Consider the following 24,974-nt stretch of genomic DNA (forward strand, 5'->3'; position numbering starts at 1 on the left):
TATATCTGACCCACTCTGAGTCTCCTCTTCATGGTGTACGTACTTTTGCATTATCATAGAATTAAATTTGTTTGTCTTGGGCCACTCTCAGACCCTTTGTGCATTTCCTCTTCGCTAATTGTCTCCTATTTGACTCTACCAGCCATTTTATGCAATCTTCCAAAGTGTAATAGCCACTCAAAGAATCTTTAACCTCTTTATCACTTCTGTATTGCTCAAAAGAAACTGAAAAATAACCCCTTTTTGGTTCCTTCCTTTAAATATTGTATAAGTAAATATTATATCTATTTAATCATAAGTATATTGCTCAATTTACATATTTCAAGTCAAGCATGTGTACAACTAGGAATATGACTATGCAAAGAAGTAACAATTCTGAGACTCATTCTCTTTTCTTCTTTTTGGCCACCCATGGGTGCACTGAGCAGCATTAAATAGCTAGAGTTTACTGGAATAAACAAATCACCAAAGATACAAATTTTGATGCACATTTTAAATGTATATATTCCATGTTTTTATATGTAGGGAGTGCATAGCAGTTAAAGTTGACCAAGATCTATGGGGTATGTGCAATTCAGAGGGATCCTTTGGGAGCATTTTTCATCAGCCAAGTCCTACACAGTGTGTGTGTCTACGTGTGCAATTAATGCACCTAAATTTTCTGCACAGAAAATTCAGGCATATTATACTGGGCTTCCATATGCATCTGAACATGTGCCTGTTGGGAACAAATTGCCTCTCACCTGGAGCAGTACAGTGTAGGGCAGCAGTCTAGGGTTTAGGGCAGGGTTTCAGTTCAGTTCAGGGCTGCCTCTCAGCCAGAGCAGTTCAGTTTAGGGCTGCTCCTGGCCTGCGCTTCCCACCTGCTGCTGCTGCAGGTGGGCAGAGCAGGGCAGGAGCAGCCCTAAACTGCCTGGCTTCCCCAGGCATCAATCCCATGCTGTCAGAGGGCAAAGGGGCTGATCCTGATTCTGCAGGGCAGGGGAGAACCATACCCATTGCCGGCCAACTGCTTCCCAGCCATGTGGTGGTCAGCAGGGATCCTAGTTTTCTCTAATAAAAAAATCCCCAATTTTCACATATATATATTAGTGGTGTTTCATTTTAAGCATGGAAAAATGTGTATTTTGGGTTACTTTCTTAAACCAAAAATTAGGGATTTTTTTTAATTGGAGAAAACCAGGATCCCTGGTGATCAGTATCCATCCCATCTGATGGGATTGAGATGTGTCTACTAACTTACTCCCAGTACCCATCCTGTCCCAATCTCCATGTGGCCTGGAGGCAGCTGCCCAGCAGCTGGGACAGCTCTCCCAGCCACACTGAGAAGAAGACAGGTCCCAAACTCCATGCAACTGAGAGGCAGCATCCCACTGAGCCAGGTCAGCTCTCTCCATCCCCTTTGGCCCCCTGCTACCTAGGCTGACTGAAAACAATTTGCTTCCAGTCAACATCTACATGTGCTTTGGTGCATTAGTTTAATGCACTAATTTCTAGTACCTGTATGTACAGGTACTAGAAAACAGCACATTAGACAAAAATACCACATGGTAAGTGCTGTGCACATGTAGACGCTGTTGCTTTAGTATGTATTAAAATAGTCAGTGGGCACATCTACATGTGCAATTAATACAACTGAAATATAATCCATCTCAAACTGAGCCAGAGTAAACTAATTCCGATGTCATTGTCTACACGTGCATTTAAGCTCAGTAAAATACTGTGCTGCCAGATACCACTTGTATCTGATGGGACAATCCAGCAGCACAATAAGTTTTTCTACTGCACCCTAACTGCCACTCACATGTACATGTAGATAGTGATGTTTTACTGTGTAGCAAATTAATCTGCTGTACAGCAAAGCATCTCATCCAGATGTGCCCAGTGTACATAAACTGCTCAACTAGTCTTCCAAAAGTCTGCTTAGCCAGCCCAGCCCAAGCCTTTCCCAGCTTTTCTATATAATATGACAGCCACATTGTATTTAGTTGTATTCACTATAACCCTAATGCCAGTGCATTATTTTTAAATGAACACATCTACTAACTTTTCCCCAGTACTTCAGGTATTTTCTCTAGTGCATTGTGGTATATCAAATGCTGGTAACAAGGGCCTTAAAACATATATATCTTCCAATTACATTTCAAAGGGTTTGTTTTGTTTTGTTTTTTAAAGAACAAAATATATTAGAAAAAAATGTCAGCTTCCATTGGTTATTATAACAGAGGTCCCCTTGTGTCCCTGGGCTGGATCTTGCTGCATCCTTAAATGAGAAGTCACATCAAAGTGTGATCCATTACAGCCCAAGGAATAGTTTCTAATAGTTTCGCTGTCATATAGATGTTCAAGAGCGTATCCAGTTAATGTATAAGCATGCTTATCAAAGTACTGCCTGTGTGAGCTGTAACAGGTTGGAGAAGCTGCTGGATGGTCTCCTGTGGTTTGATGTGGGGACATGTCTGAATGCAGATAGTCTTTAGCTAGTATCAAACTGGACTTTGAAATTCGGTCAGAATTTGGGCTGCTTATTCTAGACAGTGTCGTGGGACTGTTGTCATAGTCATTTTCATGTGGGCTCATAATCTTCCCATCTCGTTGCTGAATGTGTTCACATGGAGAGGTGTTGGCAACTGTAGGAACATGACAGACATCCCCTGTCAACTGCTGCTGCTGGTAGTTAGCAAAGCAAAGGGAGTGCTTTTTCCCTGCTCCGTTAAGAGAGACCAATGGATCAGGAGTTGTTTTCCGTAGCTGTAGCCTGTTTTCTTCCTCTTTAATCATTTGTTGAGTAGCTCTTATTAGAGTTTCAATTTTGCTGGGCTCATGTGGACTATTCTGATACTGTTCAGGACGATATCGGTCTCCTGATTCACTAGCAGAGCCTGGATCGGGTGAACTAACAACACTATCCTCATCCCAGTGTCCTCTCCCTAGAAAACAGATAAAGGGGACAAGGAGTCAAGTTTGGTTTGTACACAGTTTGTCTCAAAGGAAAGTAAACAACCATGATAGCATGTAACAACTGACTGTACTGGTATTAGGTTGAGTTAATGTTTGTATACAAGAGCAACTGGAAGCCAAACTAAAGTCAGTCTCTGACCATGAAAGCTTAAACACTGAAGACAAAAGAAGTATGTTCATTATACACATGGAGAACTGAGGCAGAGATTAGGGGTAAATCTTATTTCATTTTTACATGCCTAAGTAGCATGTAAAGTTAGTAATTACATGACTGCATTTTTTGTCCCTGTGCACAGTATAGATTCCCTATAGCTATGCTCACCTTGCATTTCCCTTCTGACCATGCATCTCAGTAGGCTGAATTATGTTGCATAAGTACCAGGCACCCAGAATCACCCAGGCACATTTACAATACCAGGTAATCTTAAAATTTTAGTTGCAGGGACAATACTAATAGATATTTGACACTGAAGGAATAGGAGCCCTTTTCACCCTTTCACCTCCAAATCCCTTTTGGATCCACCTCCAAATTCAATAGCTTAGACATACTTATCCAGGAAGCATGAGGCCTGGGTTCTAGGGCTCCCTCACCATGAAAAAGTACTGAAACCGTCAGGATATGGTTTCCTTTTGAAACTGGCCCAATAGTCAGTCAATAGAGGAAGATATGTTGGGCAAGGAGCTGGAAAGCAAAGTAGAAGAAGGATAACTCAGTGAGATGGATGCTGCCCTGGGGAAAAAGAGAGCCCAGGGCTGAGGCAGAAATTATTCCCGCTTGCTTATTCATTTTCCTAAATCCAAGGTGCCATGGGTCAGCTTCAAGAGAACAATGCTCTGGGCAGTGTCTAGAGTTAAGGCCTGGTGGTTACAGTACTTCTTTAAGTGGGAAGTGGTACATGCAGGTTCCACCCTTCTTTGGATGAGGGGAGTTAGAAGATGGGGCTATCCTCAGAAGCATTATAGTGCAGCTGAATGTTTGGAAAAGCAGAAATTCACAGGAGCAATGGCATCTTCCAGTTGCTAATGTAGTTGTAGGGGTGGCTCTTATTTTTTCAACCCCCTGCCAATTTGGTGACCAGGTCTCCTGCTTCAGTCACCCCATTTTAGTTATGCCACTGGTACCCTCTTCTTCCTCTGGCATCAATCAGCTTCTGATTTCTCACTCCCTGGGTTAGTGTCTAGTCACAAAAAAGTGGAAAAGCTGCCCTCCTCCTCTATTTTGCTCCCACATGGTATGCATGTAGAGAGATCCTATTCTGCCACAGATGGAAATAGAATCTAAACTGTGTAAGAGCCAAAAATTGCAATTACATGGCTATGTAAATGCCACTTAGGCATATAATGGTGAAATAGGATTTAGGCATAAGTGCCCAAGATCACAAAAGATTATGTCAGAGCCACAGATAACCAGTGATGGTCAGTAATTGGCCCAAATCAATAATTTGGGCATGTGAGTTTGCACCTAAAACAAATTATAAGCATGGTTGGAAGCACTTAGATAGCTAGGTACTTTTTGTGCCCATAAAAACAGAGTCAAATAGGGATTAGCTGAACATCAGGCCCATAAAGGGTCAGAAGTATAGGTTATTAGATAATTCCTTATATCTTACAGGTCAGAAGAGGTTAATAAGACAAGTATAAAATAAATCAAGAGACTGGATTTTGTAGCCTTGTCATCACATATCCATGTTTTCTGTCAATAAGAAATGGAACAAAATATGCCTTCATGTTCACTGACTGGCAACTATAGGGAAATGAGTTTTGTATGTGCATAAATATCTGCTGTCCAAAATCTCTAAAACAGAAAAATTCAACCACGCTAACCTGAAATTACCTGTCATTTGGTAATAAGGCCCACGGATCTGTAAGAGGAGGTGTTCAGCTCACATGCAGCTGAGGCAGAACCAGACCCATGAGTCGCTTGTAAAAGGAGAGTAACCCTATTTTTGAAGAGCCTAACATCTGAAAAATATTTCAACTATAAGGAGACAATGCAGTTATGAACTTCATAAAATCTTGCTAATATTCATGCCTATGACAAAAATATGAGACAGCTTTCTACAAGTTAGTGAATGCCATTTTGCCACAGCCCACACAAAAGATATTGTCTGGTAGGAAGGGGAGGTTTGGCAGATATCGTTACATGAAGAAAGAAAATGTGGTAAACATGTACATTTTTGTATTCTTCACTGCATTAAGGTCCACATACTTGTAACAGTATGGACATGTCTACACAAGATACCTTACAGCACAGCAGACTAATTTGCTGTTCAGTAAAGAGTCACCATCTACATGTACATGGCAACTAGGATGCAGTAGACTCATTTACTATGCTGCCAGATAGTCCTGTAAGACACAAGTGGTACCCAGCAGTGCGGTAAATTATTGCTCTTAAACATACATGTAGACAGTGACATCAAAATTAGTTTACTCTGGCTCAAATTGAGCTGGAATATATTCCATCACATTAAATGCACATGTAGATGTACCCTATGATACTATCACCAGAGTGTTTCCAGAACAGGTGATAAAATTAATGACTATAGGTAAATTCTATATACATGCTATAATACATCTGGGCTCTGGATTTCTGTGTATATCTGACGTGCTCTACTGTGGAGTACTTTCTGCTGATGACAACATCAGAAACTCTATAGCAATTGCATAGTATCTGAGCACCACACAAATATATATTTATTTTTAGCATACATTTCAGAGACACAAAGTTATTTATTTATGCAGTAGCTCCTATGGGCCCCAATCATGATTAGCCCTCCATTGTGTTGGCCACTGTACAAATATGAAATATAAGGTAGTCCTTTCTCAAAGATTTTAGCATTTTGCAGATAAGGATCTGAGATAAAAAGAGACTGTAAACCAGATTAGTTTTGCTCACACCGAATAGCTTGTTACTTCACAAAGAGTCCAGTTTACTCCAGAAGCACACTCATAGAAACAAGACCAATTCAAAATGATAAAGGGCATGAGAATCTGGAAAATGATTATTTGTGTAACTGTTAATCTTCAAGAGGGTTGCACAAGAGGGTGCTCAATCACACAAAGAGTCTGCCCTTGACAAACGCAGCTTTGCTTCTCCCTTATTCCTACTTGCTGGTTCAGAAAGATCTTGATGAATGTATTGCCTTTCATGGTCAATAAAAGTCAATGTTTGTGAAGGGAAAAAGTGGTCAAAGTACATTAAAAAAAATGGTCTAAGCTCTGCATCTTCTCCCAGAATCAACTTCCTGATTTCTTTGGGATCCCAAAGAAACACCCCATATATCCAAGATGGCTTTTCTGTCAGATTCATGAACTAGGAAATTATTTTCACTGACAGTGGGATAATAAGGTGGTAGAAACTGAAGAAAATTCTAGAGGAGCTTCATGTAGGCACCAAGGTCCACCGCAGTGCATCTCTGAGAAACATGAATGACTATTCTATAGACTCTATAGAACTGCTGACTTCCTGTATGCCTGTTTGTGCTTTGCCCTGCTACTACAGGAATATCACCCCAGCTACATTCCCAGATGCATAATGGGACATTCTGATGCACTGACTCGCATCACAGACTTATCCTTTTCTAAAATCTGAAATGTACTAGAGGTATCCAATCTCATGCTGCATCTATATTAGACTCTGAGGAAGATAGACATTGTTCCTTCTTGTCTCAGGGCCACCACTAGAACCATTCTTTTTGTAGTACTGTGCATAATATCCAAAAGGAAGCACTGGAATCCATGTTTCACTGTGTCCTTGAAAATAAAAAAATGAGGCCACTTTGTGAGGAAACAACCATTTTGATTTAGACCTTTGGTGCTATTTGTTTAATCTTTCTTGGCTTTGAGACTCATTCTTCTTATTTGACATCCTGCAGGGCTTAATGGAGACAGATATATGATTCCAGTTTAGATCCTTCTGGAAAATATTTTGTGCTCTTTTCTGAGGTGATGAAAAAAGTGAAACAAATGCTCAGCAGTCAACAGTGGTACTTGTTAATACAGACTCAGGTGGTTCAGGGGAACCTCTCTCTGAATCCCTTAATACTGTGTTCTTCTAATCCTTGTCTGCAAGGGGAATCTTGAGGAGTCACCACTTGCTGTGGGCTAGATTCCATTCCATCTATTAGATGTCTAAGTGGACTTAGGCACCTACATGTGATTCTGTTCTACCCTGTTCAAGCCCCTGAAAATCCATGAATGCATCTACTTTTGTAACATGCTATCATCTTATCCTTAAGACTGAATCACAAAAAAAGCAGTGAGGAGTTGAAGGAAGAAGTATCCGCTTTTTAACTATTTTTAGTGACTTTATCAGAATAGAATAGAATGGAATAGAATGAATCACACCTATGGCAAGGCCAAACACAAGCTTAGAGCAGTTCAAAAGGGGACAGGGAACCACTGCGCAGGATCGTGGCAGTTGCATGGCTTTAACTGTTACTTGTGCATGAAACTTGCAACACAAATGGAGCAAAGCTGCTCCAGTTTTAACCTTGTTCATCCGGGATCATGCTGGCATGATTTAGTTCAGTTGTGTCACTATGAATACCTAACAGTTGCTGTGTGTTCCCAAGCAGCAGCTCTCCTTTCCTTTTGAAGCCACACCATGTGCATGTTGTCCATACTCCTTACACATCTAGAGTCCACTTACGTGCCTGATAAGTGAAATGTCTGTAGCACAAGGACCCTAATGAAGGCTTTCATGTTGAGGAGCCAGGAAGGTTCCAACTGAAAAGTTCAGTGAGGAGTAGGGAGCATACTAATTTTGCCTTTCCCTCCTCCTAGTTTTGTCTCCTGTTATTTCTTTGCACATGGGTGACAAGAAGATGTAGCCATTCAGTTACATTTCAAACAGCACGTCTACACAAGATGCTACTGCGCATTAGTACTTGTATTACTAAGTATTTGTATTAGCACTTTAGCACGTGCATTAACAAGTACTAAATAAATGTGCAGTAACTGGAGTTACTGCATAGTAGTGCCGGTGAATATCTTTTAGGTGACACTACTGCGCAGTTGCCTAATCATACTGTGCAGTATTGTATTAGCACAGTCCATGTTGTGACATGCCACTGTGTAGTATTTTTTGGCTACTGCACAGTCAGTATCTCATGTAGATGTGCCGGGAAAGAAGGAATAGTGGGCATTTCCTACATGAAGTAGTAGCTCTGGAAGCTACATTCAGGTCTAATCAAGCAAACAGAGATTGTTTTGAGAACAAACAACGGTCTGCACCAGTGTAGCTTAGATCTATTGAGCTCCAACTATAGAAGCAGAAAGGCCTGGAAGATTTTCAGAGTGACTGACAAGTCTGATTCTACCCCCAGAACTACATACAAGCAGAAGATCCATTGTAATACACCTGTGGAGCTCCACACAATGAAGAATTTAATGACAGCAACTGTAATAAAAGTTGAACTAGCAAAGAAACCAAAATCAGACTCTATTATTTGTTTTCATTGGTTGTCTTTGATAAAATCCACATAAAATCCACATTTTATCCCCACATCAAGAACAATAGTGTATACATAAATATTTCTACAAAAGAGTTAGTATGATCACCAACAGTTATCATATGATTATAATTACAGTAACCTGGTGTATACCTATATATGAATAAAATTATATATTATATAACAGGTTATATATGTGTGTGTGTGTATATACACACACACACACACACACACACACACACACACACACACATCTTATAGCATGTTATATATTTTTCTTCTGTAAAACAGAGTTGAATAGACTATATTGACTTTTTAGTAATTCAGATATACTTTGTACACATACATATTATATTATATTATATTATATTATATTATATTATATATCAAAAAACAAAGTATATTTGAATTACCAAAAAGTCAATATATTCTACTCAATTCTGTTTTACAGAAGAAAAAATTGCAGGCACTTGCATATGATGGAGTAAAGGAACAGAATAATGGAAAGTGCAATACACTGTGGTAAAAAGACAGTGGCAGATTAGTACTAACCAAATTAAATTAAAGGCCTCCTTTCTTCCATCACTATCTTCTAGACCACGTTTCTTTGAACTTGATATTTCATTTTTTTCTCTCTATTTTGGAATAATTTTATTCTAATTCAAGTGAAATATGCCAATTTCTTCTAAATTTAGATAGCCAATTCAATTAACAAATGCAGTAGGCAGAGGTATAGGGAGCTCCTGCAGCATCCAGGGTAGGCAGGGGAAGGTATGCCCATCACTGTAACTGGGGAAGGTGGTCTTGGAGTGGGGAGGGATTAGAGGTTGAGCTGAAGGGAAATCTTCCCCCTAGCTACTACTACTGCTGCCACTACAGCAGCATCAGCTTAGGTAGCAGCAGCTGTATGGTGTAAGCTGTCTGGGAGGTGCCCTCAGGACCCCATTTGCTTCAGATATACCAGTGTGTTCAAGCAGTGCTGTAGCAATGAAGTTTGGTGCCCAGGGCAAACCCCGCAGCAGCAGCCCACCCTCACCTCACACACAGATCCAGGAGTCACATGCCCCCCATGCATGCCCAGGAGTGCATGCAGCAGCAAGAGCTGCCCTTCCTCCATCCCTGCACATACACCACCCTCCCCTAAATGAGCTGCTCATGGCTCTGTCCTGCACCCCACCCCAGCTGGGCAGCACCTATTGGCACCCCTTCACTTCAGCGCCCAGTGCAGTCACCCCACTTACCCCCACCCCTTGCTATGGCCGTGGGTTCAGGGCTATGCCTACCTTGGCAAAGGCTCCCTGGGAGGAAGCACCATTCCATCCATTCTACTTGCCTCCCACCCCACAGATACACCATTGGGGGCAGGACTAAGCCTGCCTGGTTTCTATGGCCAGGCAACACAGGGCTGCCCCTGGTGTGGCAAGGACTTCTCGAGTGGGGAGCGGGGTAGGGGGTGATTCCGATGCCCCCTTATAGCCAGCACCTGTAGCTGGTATCCTACTCACCTCTTCCTCCCTTTCCCCTCCATACCAGTTACACTACTGCAGGTAGGCAAACTTATACCTTGCTTAAGACTGGGGCCCTCAAATGTCATAAATTCTTTAGGTAATACTTAGCACTGCAGACCAATTCTTTCCTCAAAAAACGCAATCACTGCTACAACAGGCTATTCCAATCAGTATACACTTACATGCATCTTGCAACATCATGTTAGCCAGTCCTCATATGAAAGCTGTACTGGACAAGCCTCAAAATGTTTGGAAGAACAACTTTAAATTCAGTCTATTTGCTGTTCATTCATACTTTGTGAATTTTATCCAACCCAATTAAATCTGCAGAAAACAAAGTCAGGGCTTCTTTTTAATTTTACAATACTTTTTGCCCTTGATCTGGCTGGAATTTATTGGAGAACAGTCATTCTTGCTGAGGTTTTTTTCTCCTCGGCATAGTTGCTTCTAGTCCAAGACATTAACTGCAGAGTGGGGCAGAAAAAGTTGTCCAATACTTTTCCAGACTTCAAACATTATTCATTCTAGGTTTGGTTCCAGGTGTAAATTGGGGTTAGTTCTTATGCAAACTGGTGCACTCACAGAAATAGACTATTTACATTAGGTACACCTCTTACACGTTTGCTGAGATTTAACCTACCATATTTATTTGCATACATTGAGCAAGATTTTTCCAGACTTACCTGCCACAGCACAGTTTCATCATGCCTAAATACTGGCCATATGGAGCAGAGTCCACTCATCAGTGTCACTTCTCTCTCGCCTTGCTGCTCAGCCAAAAGCTACTGCTAATTTCACAGAGGCTGCGAGAAGGTTAAACTTCTAGCTGTGGAGCTGCAGGGGGAGGGTGAACAACACTGATGAGTGGGTCTGTCTCTGATCCATGTGGCTGGAAGCCACACACAGTCCTCAGTAGCTGTTCCTACATGCCCATGCCTTTGTTAAAGTATGAAAATCAGCCTCCTCCCGTAAGATACTTCACTGATTTGGGATGGCAATTTTTTGAGAAGAGGATGCATGTGGTATGTGAGTAATAATACAATATGCTCCCAACTTCATTTTAGAACTAAAAAGTTAGAAGCAAATGGCATTTTTTACTATATAGATCTGATTATCAAACCCAGATCTGTACTATTGCACAATTTGTACACCCAGACCCAGACACAAGCACACAGATCAGGAGACCTCTTACACACAAACTGGCCACATGGCTTCATGACTTTGAAACTATTGCTTTAGATTTGCTACGGTGCCCAAGAATTTCTTGTTATTTCTTACCATGAATCCTGTGAACTGAAGTTATGTGGGGCATGCTATTCTCATAGGCTTCTCTGCTTTCAGGGGATGATTTGGTCAGGGGCAGTGCTGAACGAGAACCCCACCAAGTCTCTCTTCCAGGCTGCGGTGTGCCCAGGAAATATCTACCAGCTTCACATCTGCCACCTTCACAGGCCTGAGTATGGAAATGTCTGTCATCAGTCAACCTAGAATGGTCAAGTGCAAAGCCATAGCAGAGAGCGCTGCGGTCCGAGTACTGTCTATAGGCACAGGAGACATCGTGGTGTTGTGAGCTTGGTCTCTCAGCAGGTTCCAATAATTGTGGAGAAGCAGTATCAGTGAGTGGGCTTCCACCCCACTGGCTTTCATGGTCAGATTCAGATCTTTCTGTATGAAATCCAGAATACTGCAATACAAAATGAAAGGCACTCTCACAGCTGACAGGGCAGACCTCATGAAAATCTAAATCCCATTCCTCCCATTTAAAACCCACCCGATTCCATCCTTTAAGATATGTAAAACCTAGCTCATCAACATCCATGTTTTAATGCAATATATTTAAATAGGAAAATAGTTTATTTGTAACTCTGCAAATGAAACTCATGTTCAGTATTGTAGCTCCATTCTGCCACTCAAAAGCAGTTCTAGAAGAGATTGAAATGATACCAATATCTGAAAGACAAAACTGAATTTTGTTCAAAATCCTTTTCATTGTCGTTGTTCATGACCACAATGCCTTCCCTATGTCTCCCTTACCTGCCTGTTTTATCAGACACCTTCAAATCTTCCTTTCTCCCTATCACAGTAGGTAAAGAAAGATCCTGGACACTCAGGTGTTTCAAAATACCATGAGGAAAGACTCCAGGGTGTGGCCAAGTTTTGAAGTGGCAAATCAGAAGGATTTGCCTTTCTGCTTACTGTTTGTTCCTTGAGAGCAAGGAAATCAGCTACTGGAGACAGCTTACTAAAGGAGGAGACTATCTAACAAGAGCAAGAGGGACTGAAACATTTGGAAATAATATTGAAGCGTGGTGAAGTGTAGTATATACAAAGCCCGCACGCAACAGAACACAGCCCAAAAGGTATATAAAATTTCTCCATAACTGAATATCAATATACCACACACTGATATTTTTAGAGGAATTTGGAATGCTCAAATCCTCTCACTCCCCATAAAAATGCCCAGTAACTTTTCATTTTAATGCAAAAGCCTAATTTTTCCCAAAGACAAAACTTTCCATTTCCATTTCATGAATCTGGGTTGTTGTGAAACTCCTCATAGCAACCAGAATCAATATTTTATACACCAGCCAAACAATATAAAAGAATACATCAAAAGTACTGACTATTAGTTTTACTTAGAGAAAGTTAAACCATCTGTGCAGTTCCAGTAGTAAAATTACTTGAGATTTTTATTAACAGAAAGTATCGTAAGTAGGAAATGTCAGTGGCTGCATGTAGTCACATTGCAAAGACCTATATATACACATGTGGGAAGGAGCTATGGCTAACATTCTGGTATGGCCCTATTTATGCTGAAGTCTTCAGAAATATCAGACACTATTAAGGTTTTGGAGGAAGGTAAGGTGTTAAAAAGCAACAGAGCTTTTAAACATCCAGTCTAAAAATCTATCCAGCAATCTAAGATCACAGGATCATAGGAAAGTAGGACTGGAAGGAACCTCACAAGGTCATCTAGTCCAGTCCTCTGCTCAATACAAGAATCATCCCTGACTAAATCAACCCAGTCAATTGCCTCTCTAACTCGCTCTTGAAAATTTCCAGTTTCTCTAGGTAACCTTCTCCAAAGCTTGACCACCCTTATAGTAAAAAAGTTCCTCCTAGTCTCCAACCTAAATTTCCTCTGCTTCAGTTTGAAGCCATTGCTTCTCTTCCTGTCCCCTACAGCCACAGAGAAAAGCCAGTTCCATCCTTTCTGTAATCACCCTTCCAGTATTTGAAGTCTGTCATCAACCTCCTTCCCCCCTCCAACCCCATCTTCTCCTCAGAAGACAAAACAATCCTCTCTCTTTCAGCCTTTCCTCATAAATCACATTTTCCAGGCCTCTGTCCACCACTCCATTCTGTCCACAACCTTCTTGAAGTGTGAGGCCCAAAACTGTACTCCGTTTGAGGCCTCATCAATGCTGAACAGAACAGAAAAAAAATCACTTGATTTGCATGCAAAACTCTTTCTAATACAACCTGGTATGCTGTTGACTCTTTTTTGCAACAAGAGCACATTGTAGGCTTATAATCCATTTACAGTCTGCTGTAATGCCCAGGTCCTGCAATACTGCAGCCTAGCCAAGCCATTCACTGATCTTTATTTGTGCATGCAACTGTTCTGTTCCAAGTGCAGGATTTTGCCATTGTTCTCCTTGAACCTCATCTGATTGATTGAGGACCACTTCACTAATCTATCCAGGTAACTCTGGATCCTAGTCCTACCCTCAGGATTATATTCAACCCTACCCAACTTCGTATCATCCACAAATTTGCTAAGCGGGCACTTAATCCCATTGCCCAAATCATTAATGAAGAGATTAAGCAATACCAGACCCTGGTTCATAAGGGAAACTATGGTTTCTGTGGTCTTACTCTTACTTTTGTCACTTGTAGAATTCCTTTTTATTTCCTTTTATGTCCTTTGCAGGCTGCATCTCCAATCATGCCTTGGCCTTGCTAATTTTCTTTCTGCATGCCTGTGTAACATTTGTACTCTTCCCTGGTACTATGAAAAAATTTCCACTTTTTCTAGAATCTTTTTTGAATTTCAACTCATTGAAGAGATGGCTGTCTAGCCAGGCTGGTCTCCTGTTGGACTTTCCATTCTTCTGTCATACCAGTTTAGCTTGCTATGGGAACCTCCCTGAAGTACAGCCAGCTCTCCTGGACTCCTTTGCCCCCACCCCAGCTTGCCTCCCAAGAGATCTGGCCCACCAGTTTCCCGAGTTTGTCAGTCTACTTTTTTGAAGACCAGTGTCCTTATTCTGTTGCTCTCCTTCCTCCCCTCCTTTCTTTAGGATCTTGAACTCTTGTCATTTCATGGTCACTGTCACCCAAATTATTTTCTATCTTCAAACTATCAATCAAATTCTCCCTGTTTGTGAGTAGTAAGTCAAGAAGAGCTTCCCCCCCCCCCAGTTAGCCTCTCTACCATGTATACCAGAAAGTTATCCCCAACACACTTCAGTATTTTACTGGACTGCTTGTACACTGCTTTGTTTTCTTTCCAGAAGATATCTCAGTAATTACAGTCCTATGATTTGGAAGCTTCTATCAGGTCTTTAAAAAAGAAGGCCTTGTCCACCTCCTCCTCCTGGTTTGGAGGCCTAAAGCAGACACCCACCATGACATCTCCCCTGATGCTCTCCCATGTGATGTTTTCCCAGGGGCTTTCAACAGACCTGCCTTCCACTTCACACTGCATCTCAGAACACATATACAATGTGTATATGGCATGGCAACGCCTCCTTTTTTCCCTGCCTATCCTTCTTAAACAAACTACACCCATCCATGACCATCCTGCAATCCTAGCTGCATCATAATTCTGTGCTTATACTAGGACCTCCAGTTCCTCGTTTTAGTTTCCCTTACTTCCTGCATTAGTATATAAACATTTCCAGTATTTAAGTGACTGTCCTATCCTCTCCCTGAGAACATTTCTAAGAATTCCATTATTATTTCCCCTTAGTAAGTTTTTATTCAAGATCTTTATTTATGTCTGGGCTTTTTTCTCCATCCCCCAGTGAACCTAATTTAAAGCCCTCCTCATTAGCTTAGCAAGCCTAAGAGTGCAAAGACACTCTTCCCTCTCTTTTACAGAAGGCACAGAGCAGGCACAGGATAAGGCAATTTGAATACAATTATTGATTTTTACCATACTAGTAATCAGTACCTGGGAAAATAGGGGCGATCACCCCAGACACCAATTTGTGGGATGGGGGTGGGGGAGTGAGGATTGCAAAAAACAAAGGCTGCTGCCAGCAGCTGCACATTCACATTTGCAGTGGCAACAAGTCCCCACTTCCACTTTGCCCTGGGCTCCTGGCCACATCCCAACACTGCTGGCTGTAAGACCCAACCAAGATGAAGGATCTTTCTACTGAGTGCTGCTGTCACATCCTAGATGCCCTGCTCTGCATTTCTCTCAATGAGAGAAATGGCCCTGTTGCACCACAGATACACAGTAAGATGTTCAAGCCCCTCACTCTCAGTGCTGAACAGCCAAGTAGGCTATGAGATCAGTACCCCAAAGTAACTCTACCTAGGCCCCTGCTCTGCATTCACCACTATGTGAAGCTAATTTAGTTGACAACCACACTTCAATTAGCTGGAAATTTTAGTTAGCCACTGTACTCTGTGACAAACTAGAATACAAATTCTTCTACCATGCTACTTAGTATACAGACATCCTCAGACTTCTCTAACAAGGGCATTTTCACTAGTCCTGATTAATTTTTTTGTAAATCAAAATTTGTTAATGAAAAGGCCTTTAAACCAAAATGAGTGTTTTCTGGGGAAATTTTCATTTTGGCCCCAAAATTAGGGGGGAGGGTTTCCCAATAGAAAGCTGGAAATAAAAATGAAATTAGAAAATTATTGTTAGTAACATAATTTATTTTAAATTCAGATTTTATTTTTCATAAACTGGACTATTTACCAAAGGTTAGATATATTTACTGAAACTAAAACTTTTTACCAAAAGCAACTTGACATGTCAATGTTCCAACACACACACACACACAAAAATCACTATTTTATTATTTTTTTAATCTCCCATGAAAACTGGCCAGAAATCCTACATTGGAGTAATTTTCTAATGGGTAATGCAGTTTCTGCAAAACAAAGCTTTTCTGTGGGAAGTAGAGGCATTAAGAATAAAACCTATAATTCCCATGAGGCAATGTATTGTAAAGAGCATGTTTAATATTTCAAATACATTTTTTTCAAAATTTTAATTCCAAAGGGAACAAATGAAATTTCAACTTTTGTCACATGCTGCAACAACAAAAATGCTGAAATGACTGAATTCCCCACAGGATGCAACTTCTGAATTTCACTTAGCTCTCATTCACATTTTTCTACTAGCTTTAACTGCTACATTGCTATTAGCATGGAAATATTTTCTGTCCTTGATTTTGGGTCCATTTGATTTCTTTATTGGGAACTTCCTATGACTACAAAAGTTTCCACAGTTGATACTCTTGGACCAAATTACAAAGGATTTAGTTCAGTAGGCCTCTCGCATTTGGCTTACAGAATAGGAAACCATTCCAAAGAGTATATGTTCCATGTAACAGAAATTTACCATGCAATGAGCATATAACCATGTAACTAAAAACAGTGATACTTTATGGATGTTGTTTGTACTTAATGTAAAAGATAATCAACTGAGAACTGACCCATAGCACCTGCTAGGCTATGGACAGAAGCAAATTAATACAAAGAGTTACTTGTGGCCCACATTGTCTTGAGAGCCTGGATATTACTGCATAACTCCCAAGCTGATCAGAGGCACAGGCCAAAAATACATTTATTACCCATTTGAGCAGCTGAATCTCAATTTGACATTGCCATACTATCTCAACCGCTGCCATCCCATCCCTATATCTTCCAGAAATATAATCCTGATGTCCTCACATGAGGAACATGAATATGGGCAAGTGTAACTTTCTCTGCCATCACTGGGAAGAAGGACTACAAAAAAAATGGCCAAAGCCTCATCTCTGAATTCTGCTGAAACAGAACTGGCAACTCCAACCCCCCAAAAAGCATTAGGCTCATTTATTTCAATGGTAAAAAGCTAAAGACTACAAAACTAGGTTTCGAGAACAATCTGCCTAATCAGGAGCAGTGAAATCTTTGTTTCCTGTAAATAAATTGTTTCTACAGTAATGGAAGTTCTGCTTTGCTCATTGTTTCCTCATATCTGTTGTCAGGTGATATTTTAAAAAATTGGTTTGCCTGGTCTAATTAAGAGATAAAAGTTAGGACAAGATGAAGGACTTATCTAGCCTGAGGCAATGCCTGAAATCAATAACCACCTTCCACGGCTACAAATACTGTTAGCAGAAAAGGAACAACACTGAATCCCAATGATCTCTCTCAGGCCACATTTAGTTCTTTAGTTGCTTCCTGACAAACTGAACTGGCACCTCCATAGCACTAATTCCGTGCACCAGCCTGATGAAAGGATTAGCTTTGACCAAAAAGGGTATTATTTCAAGTCTATGCTGCTCTTTTTCTTTCACAAACATTTTGAGAAGGGTCTTATTTTGGGGAGGGGCAGTGGGAGGAAGAAATCAATTGTCTCCATGGCTATCTTAAGCTTAGTTTAAGAGAGACCATAAACATTTATTAGTCTACTACACACTGGAATGGTTCGGGTCACTTTCCCCATCAGACACACACCTGACATGTCATTCCTTAATGCTGTACGCAGGTGTGTCATCAGCTTCACCCTTTTGTAGATGACAACAGCCAGCTTCACACACAATGCCAGATGTTCCAACAATAGCTGTTACAGCTATCTAATTTTCTAGCAGACAACTCGTGTTTTTACCATTATAAATTGGTAAGTATCTGGTGAAATTCTCTGAGTAGAGTCATCTCTTCCATGAAAAACTTTCACTACATTAGGCATTAGCAGCTTTCCTTTTGATTTGTGTCATAACCATGAGAAAAACATCACAGATGCGGGCTGCATTGTACTAAGAACATATGCATGCTTTTAAATCACTTTTATCTTACTTTTTACTAATGTAATCCTGAAATGTAAAATATGTTCTTTTAGCATTCACTATTATAGGCAGAACAGATGGTGAAAGGCTTAGATTAAAGTAATACAGCATGTCCATTAGAATAACCCCTACTGCTGGCGAGTCTTCATCAGATCAGGAGTTACAGTTACTGTAAAAAAGGCGGGGGAAGGGAGGTTGCTTTTGGAATATTTTGGAAATCACCAAAACTTCAGTTTACAGCAAGAAATGATAAATAAAAGAAAGACGGTTTAGAATTGAACTTAATCCTATCATTCCTATGCCTCTCTTTAAAACAACTTGTGATTTGCCAGAGTAAAGAACTAATATAAACTGCAAAATGAATTCTTATGGTTCTATCAAGGGAAAATTTAGTACTAATATCAACAGTGGACAGTGGAATTTCTGTAACAAATTAGTTATAGTGGAGCATGTAAAAAAACTCAAACATCCTTATCCATTTATCTCTTCTTAATTATTCATCTGTAGGTAGATAGACAGATGCATCCTAACCAAAAAGTAGGGATGAAACATGAAGCAGTAAAGGCTGATCAAAATCTGACTATAAAATGTTTCCATTAGAGGCAAAGACTTTCAACCTTTCCTTTAAATGATCATTTTTAATGGGTGATTAAACTCCAAAGCAGTTGGTCAGATGATCATAATTAAAATGTTTTTCCAATTTTGTTGCTATTTCCTGTGTACAGAATAAATGAGGGCCAGGGCTAGCTTTTTGGAATACAAAATAAATGAGGTCCAGGACTAGATTTTGAGAGCCTCTACCAGGATTATAATCATGAGAAAAGGATAGAGACATCCTTTAGCCAATTCAGTCTTTTAGTTTTTCCTGTTTCTACATAACCTCAACAGGTTTTCTTCTCTACTTTTATCCATCCTCTTTCCTGTACTTAATATAGCCACCTCTGTGATTAGACATTACTAGCAGAACACTGATCAATGTGTTCAGACAGCAACAAATCCCACAGTCACATAATTAATATTGAGCTATCCCACAATTTTGGCAGTCCTGGGACAGATATTGCCTTTTCCACAAACCAGCTGTGCTTAAGTCAGCTGGAATCAAACAAATGTTGACCAGCATCTACAATTTAACAAAGCCACTTTTTGGCTGAAAATGCAAACACCCTATTAAACTATGCTTCATCATAATGCAATACTAAAGAAAAATGTTAACATAGTGTTAAGTGACCAGAACGTCTGCCTCTTCATTTTCTAATGAACATGAAGCTGATCATCATCACTTGTATTTTTCTTGAAGTTCACATCTCATGTAGCTGTTCTGGTAGCATACAGCTGGCCAAATAATGGATTCTCAGTCACCGCCCCGTAAAACACATGGTTCCCTTTACTCTTCCAAAAGTGAGGAGGCAAATAAAAAAAATGCAGAAACTTAGGTACCATCCAAATTCCAAGAGACATCTCAGTAACCCTAAGAGATCACCATGCCCCCCTGCCCTCCCTTACCCCATGAATAAAAAGTCTCTAAAACCCTTACCCTCACTTTCTAGCCATAGCCTTGAATTACTATGCAATTCTCCATAACTGAGTGACAGATGTGTGGACTGAAAACTGATGAGCACAGGCAATAGCACCTGCTCCAAGTTCTTTACAACAGCTTCTCTTATTCTTTCAACAGTTTATTCAGTGGTTGGAAGGGTGTGAGGAAACAGAGCCAAGCTGCCAGTGGTGCTGATGGTGATGTGCTGCAAAGTACAGTATGACCATTTTTAAGAGATTGGCAACCAGCGCTGCTGCTGCTTTATGTATAATGAAATCTGTGATTTTACTACCATGCAGCTGGTGATAAGGATATAAAATTAAATTGGAAATTCAATATTATAAACTTTCAGACAACTACCACTACTAAAACAAAATCTAGCAAAAAAAAATGTCTGGTGGCAAAGATAAAAAATCTGTACTGATACAGGTTTTGCATTAAAAGTATAAAAATGCAATATTATGTATATATCACAGGTCTTTACATAGGTAAGACGCTAGTGAACAATGAGTATTAAAGAAATGGAACAAGGGCAATGGAAAAAAATTCAGCAGCCCAAAGAGAAATAGCTTGAACAACTTATTGGAAATACTTTACATGCATAATTTCTCAAAACTCAAAGCAAGTTTTATTAAAGCTTTTCAGTAGAGCATTCAAGAGAACAGGCTAGTAAATAACACAGAAGATCGTATGTGATCAAACTATTAAGTGATAATAATCAGACTGGCCATTTGCAAAAAATGGGTCATGAAAATTAGAAGTCTGAATCAATATTTGGGTGCTGAAGAATCAAAAGATTTTTACTGCTGTGATTTGTAGAGCAACTGTGGCATTCAAAGACAGCTACCTGTGGATATGGTGATGTCCTTGATTTTGACTTTGTGTTTGAGAGGCGTGATTTGCTTCCCTTTCTGTTGTCCGTTATGGTTGGAGTTGAATTTGCATATGAGAACGATGGCTTTGTTGCTGTAACCTGATCCAGGGATAGTTGCAGTCCTTTATATTCAGTTTCCCTGTATAAAATTAAAAAAAAAACCATAAACTTTCTCCAAATCTTAGTGGGACATTTTTCTCTTTTGTGGGAGATAGAAGCATTTTTTAGAAAGAATATCCAGAGCAACTTAGAACATCATCCTAACCTGTTTATGTTTAGCTTTTCTGCACAAGAAGTATCTATCACTGGAAAAGTCTAAAAATATGTCTAATGTAATTTCTTGTCAACTAATGAAATAATGAATTCAAAAGTCAACCTGGCTGGAGAAAGTGTCAATAAAGCATATTCCATCAGACTATGCAAGTCCATCAAAATCAAAATACTTTGCAAAACTGAATATTTTCATTATTTTTCTTTTTAAATAAGCTTGTCATTTCCAAATTATATATTTTGCATTATATATTTTAACTTAAAATAAAATAAAAAGACAAAAGTGAAAAAGAAATTGATCAACCTGATGTCATTCATTTCAAAATTTTCTTCCAGAAATTTTGTAAAGTTTTGATTTTTACTCCCATTTGGAACGACACCGAATCGTGAAATCTCTTAAAGCTTTGTGAAACAAAATTTCTGCTTTTTACACAGCTCTACTAAGCCCTCTGCTTATGAAAGCTTATGCTATACGTATCTGTTTTAGCTAATCTATAAAGATGTAAATTACCCCACCTTCTGCCTGACTTCAGACTAACATGACCAACTACCTCTCTAGACAAATAAGAAGAATTATTAAATGTGATTATCATTAGTATCAGAGAATAAAAATTATATGGAGCATCAGATCCTCGAAAGTCAAACGAGTGTACACATTATCAAACTATTCCTTTGTTCAAAGTGGATATTTGTATCAAACTTTCAAAGTAAAAAATGCTACATTAATACAATATATGTGCATGCATGTGTGTTTCTTGCCAAGAAAGACACATAATTCATTATATTGTCAGACATTGGCAGGAGTCACAGGAACACACATTATTTCATGTGCTTCAAGCATACTACCCCAAAACTTGCCTCAGTTTTTTATTTTTAAATATCATTTGACACATCCCTTTCTCGCCACCTTGGCACCGTACTTTCATAGTGATGATAGGCACTCTGAGGATAATAATACAATGCATTGAGTTGGTACAGTGCAATTAAGAGGATCTGGATGGATTTTGTTTTTTAACAGACCACACATGCAACCATGTACAGTTGAATCACAGGTTTTGTGAATATTTCTATGGAAAGCACTAAATTTAGATTGCTGCAAATCATAAGGTGATAGAATTCACTGGACAAGTATTTAGCTAATTAATGCATAGTACATTTTACTTGTAAATCTTTAACATTTCACACTGTTTAACATTTCACAATGTTTTCATCCAAAATTGTACTTATTCTCCAGATTAATCCAGTCAAGAAAAATCAAAACATCTTATATAACTTAAATTATCAATCATACACTGGTAGCCAAAAAAACAGATCACAAAGTTATGTTTTTCATTCAAACCTTCTAGTGAAAACCTAAAATAATATATGCATTTTCAAAATTGAAACTCTTTCATAATGTTTTGCTGACCAAAATAGGGATCCATGCTAGAGAACACCATGCATCCCTGCAGGTCCACAGGGGCAAAAAAAGTCAAACACTGATGAAGGAAGAAAAGGAAATAGCTACCATCCTGAACCTGCTCACCATACCCCTAACCAAAGAAGGAATAGGAGAGCAGAAAAACTGTAATTTACTGTGTGAATGTGCAGTTGCATGCTACCCCAAATTCAGATTTGAAACCAAGGACTTCAGTCCTTAATGAATCCCGTTAAAATCATTCAACACTTTCTATCTGCAAAATCCTGAACCACAATCCTGGGTCTTTTGATGCAAGACATACTCATGAAAAAAACAACAGGATCTGTTGAACTGTAGAACAGCCTCTGCGTATTACTATTGAGTATAATTAATCTTTTTCAAATGAGTGCAAGAGCTACAGGACCAAACCTGATAAATGACTGAAAGCTTCCATATATCCAGATAGTTAAATATAATGAATCTCTGAACAGCTAGACAAATAAATTTGGGTCAATATGTCTGATTCCAGAATAAACCTTACTTGTACTTAGTAAGCAACAAACCCGTTAGTAGAGCAGATTTCCTATTGAAGGCCTACCTTTGCAGAGTATGCAAACAAGGAATGCATGATACACTTTACACAGCATCTGACGAACTGAGCTTTAGCTCATGAAAGTTTTTGATATATATATCTACTTTTGGTTAGTCTATGAGGTTGACATTATTGACAATCGGCTTTTTTGGCCAATAATGTCCCCAATAAATGGTGTGTACATGTGCACAGCCACAGCATGCATGTGGCCAGGAGTTCAGCTCTGCAGCTTGGAGAGCAGGGTTTAGCCAGTAAGTCTGTTGGGGGGAAGAGGCATGGAGGGGGCAGATTAAGGCCCCCACTGTGAGGGAAGGAGTGGGGCTGAAGCAGGCACTGCCCAACAGGGGAGGGGCTGGGTGTGGGACAGAGCCCCGAGCGGCTCTCCCAGGGGATACAGGAAGGGGGCAGTTGCTACCACCACTGTGTGCACCCCTAGGGGAGGCATGGGGAGTGCCCCCCAGATCTGTTTACGGGGTCAGGGCGGGCCGCCGCTGCAGGCTGGGGCTGCAGGTGGCACCGGGCTCTTCCCAGTGTGGGGGGGTTGAGCTAGAGCTGCACTCAGGGTGGGCAGTAGCAGTGCTGGGAGAGGATGCTATGGGGGTTTAGAGCCATCCAAAAATTCCCCATAGTCCCCCAAATGACACTCCTCCCAAAGCTGCCACCACCTGCCCTGAGCACAGCCCTGGCCCAACCCCCATGCTAGGAAGTGCCTGGCACTGTCCCTGGACCCAGCCCACAGCAGCAGCCTACCCTCATCCCATGCACAGATCTGGGGAGCACATGCCCTCCATGCCTCCCCAGGGGGGTGTGCACAGCAGCAGGAGGTGCCCCCATTCCCCACACCTCCCAGATGAGCTGCTCCCAGCTCCATCCCGCAACCCCTTGGCTGGGCAGCACTTGTCCCTGCCCTATCCCCACTCCCTCTTTCACCATGGGGGCTTCAATCTGTGCCCCTCACACCCCTTCCTCCCCCTACCCCCTGACTTACCAGCCAGACACTGCTCTCCAAACTACTGGGCCTGCATGCTGGCAATCAGATTGGTATCAGCCAATATGGCTCGTTAATAATCAGCCATCAGTATCGGCCCAAAAAATCTTTTTCAGGGCACCCCTAGTGCCCTGAACATCACATCCCTAGAGCTATGGAGTGTAGCTGGGCTTTCCCAACCCTGGGGTGTGCTGTAAATACATGCAGGTGTTCACTAAGCCAGGTCAAGTTACCCCATGCCAATCTAAAGGTAGTTCACCTCTGACCAGAGCTAACTTTGTATCAAGTCTGCTATTTTAAGGGCAATGTGAATGCTTGCAAACCCAGTCATTTAGGCTGCTTGTAGACATATGGGGTGGCTGGTCCGATGCACTGTAATTACAGCATGTTGGAGCAGACTCAATTAATCAAGTCTGCTGGAACATGCTAATTAGCACACCCCAGCAGCCTCTGCATCTTGTGAATCAGCATCCCCATGCTTAAAAATGGCAGTGGGGGTGCTTTAACTAAAGTTCATTCAACGAGCTTTAGTTAAGTTGCCCCACCACCATTTTGAAGTGCGGGGACACAGATATATGAGACACTACAGGGGTTTTAATGAATTAAAGCAACCCTGCCCCGCTACCTCTCAAGCACATGTAAAAACACTCCTGGATTGCCTTAACCTTGGTTAGGGCAATCTAAATATAATTCTTGTAGGTACCCCAAATTATCATAAATCTTATGAAATTGTGATATTTGGGATGATAGTCCTCAAAGCTATTCCCATTATTCCTAATTCTGATTCAGTATTTTCCTTGTGGCAATCAAGTGCTGGGAAAATCAGTATTAGGACAAAAATAAGGAGGCAATATGCATGGGGGTGTTTTGGTTTGTTTTGTTTCTTCTCCTGCTTCTTCCTCTGCCAGAACAGAAATAATTTATGAAAGGCTAGTGTCACCTTGCTGAGTATCTAGCCATCTCAATTCCAAGCACTTACAAAGAATTGTGACGTTATCTTTGCTGGTGACACAAAAGAAAGGAAAGGGAAAAGGCCAGAATTGCCTACTATCACTCTCACTACCATATATTACAGTATAATAGTATTCTTCATTAATTATACCAGGGTATGGACTGATTATACAACAATCCTGGACTGCAACAAATACAACACTGAGAACCTGGACACCTACATTTCAAAAGACTCCAAATTCCATTATGCAACACCCTACTAAATCCCAACTGTCACATCCCATGCATTAGGATAAGTCCTAAAGCCTAGCACCTGAAGTCAGCTACTTAGTCAGTAATATCTTTTAACAGAGAAGACAACAGTCTGAAGCTTCTGCTGCTGAATTCAATGACGGCCATCAACAAAATCACTACTAT

The 24,974-nt window shown here is 40.4% G+C and overlaps 1 protein-coding gene across 3 annotated transcripts in view; it reads right to left on the bottom strand.

Annotated features, from left to right (window-relative positions):
* Nucleotides 1-1,689: 1,689 nt before the first annotated feature.
* SIM1 (single-minded family bHLH transcription factor 1) overlaps nt 1,690-24,974 on the bottom strand; it is a 63,908-nt gene continuing 40,623 nt past the window's right edge. For all 3 annotated transcript variants that reach the window (XM_019537806.1, XM_019537807.1, XM_019537808.1), the window contains 3 exons: nt 20,331-20,496; nt 11,201-11,606; nt 1,690-2,930 (listed from right to left, as the gene is read on the bottom strand). In XM_019537806.1, the coding sequence (XP_019393351.1) occupies nt 2,200-2,930; nt 11,201-11,606; nt 20,331-20,496 (1,303 nt within the window). In that variant the 3' untranslated portion in view covers nt 1,690-2,199. The remainder of the gene's footprint in view (nt 2,931-11,200; nt 11,607-20,330; nt 20,497-24,974) is intronic.

Source organism: Crocodylus porosus, unplaced genomic scaffold (assembly GCF_001723895.1).
Source record: "Crocodylus porosus isolate Cpor-Errol unplaced genomic scaffold, CroPor_comp1, whole genome shotgun sequence".
Classification (NCBI taxonomy): Eukaryota; Metazoa; Chordata; order Crocodylia; family Crocodylidae; genus Crocodylus; species Crocodylus porosus.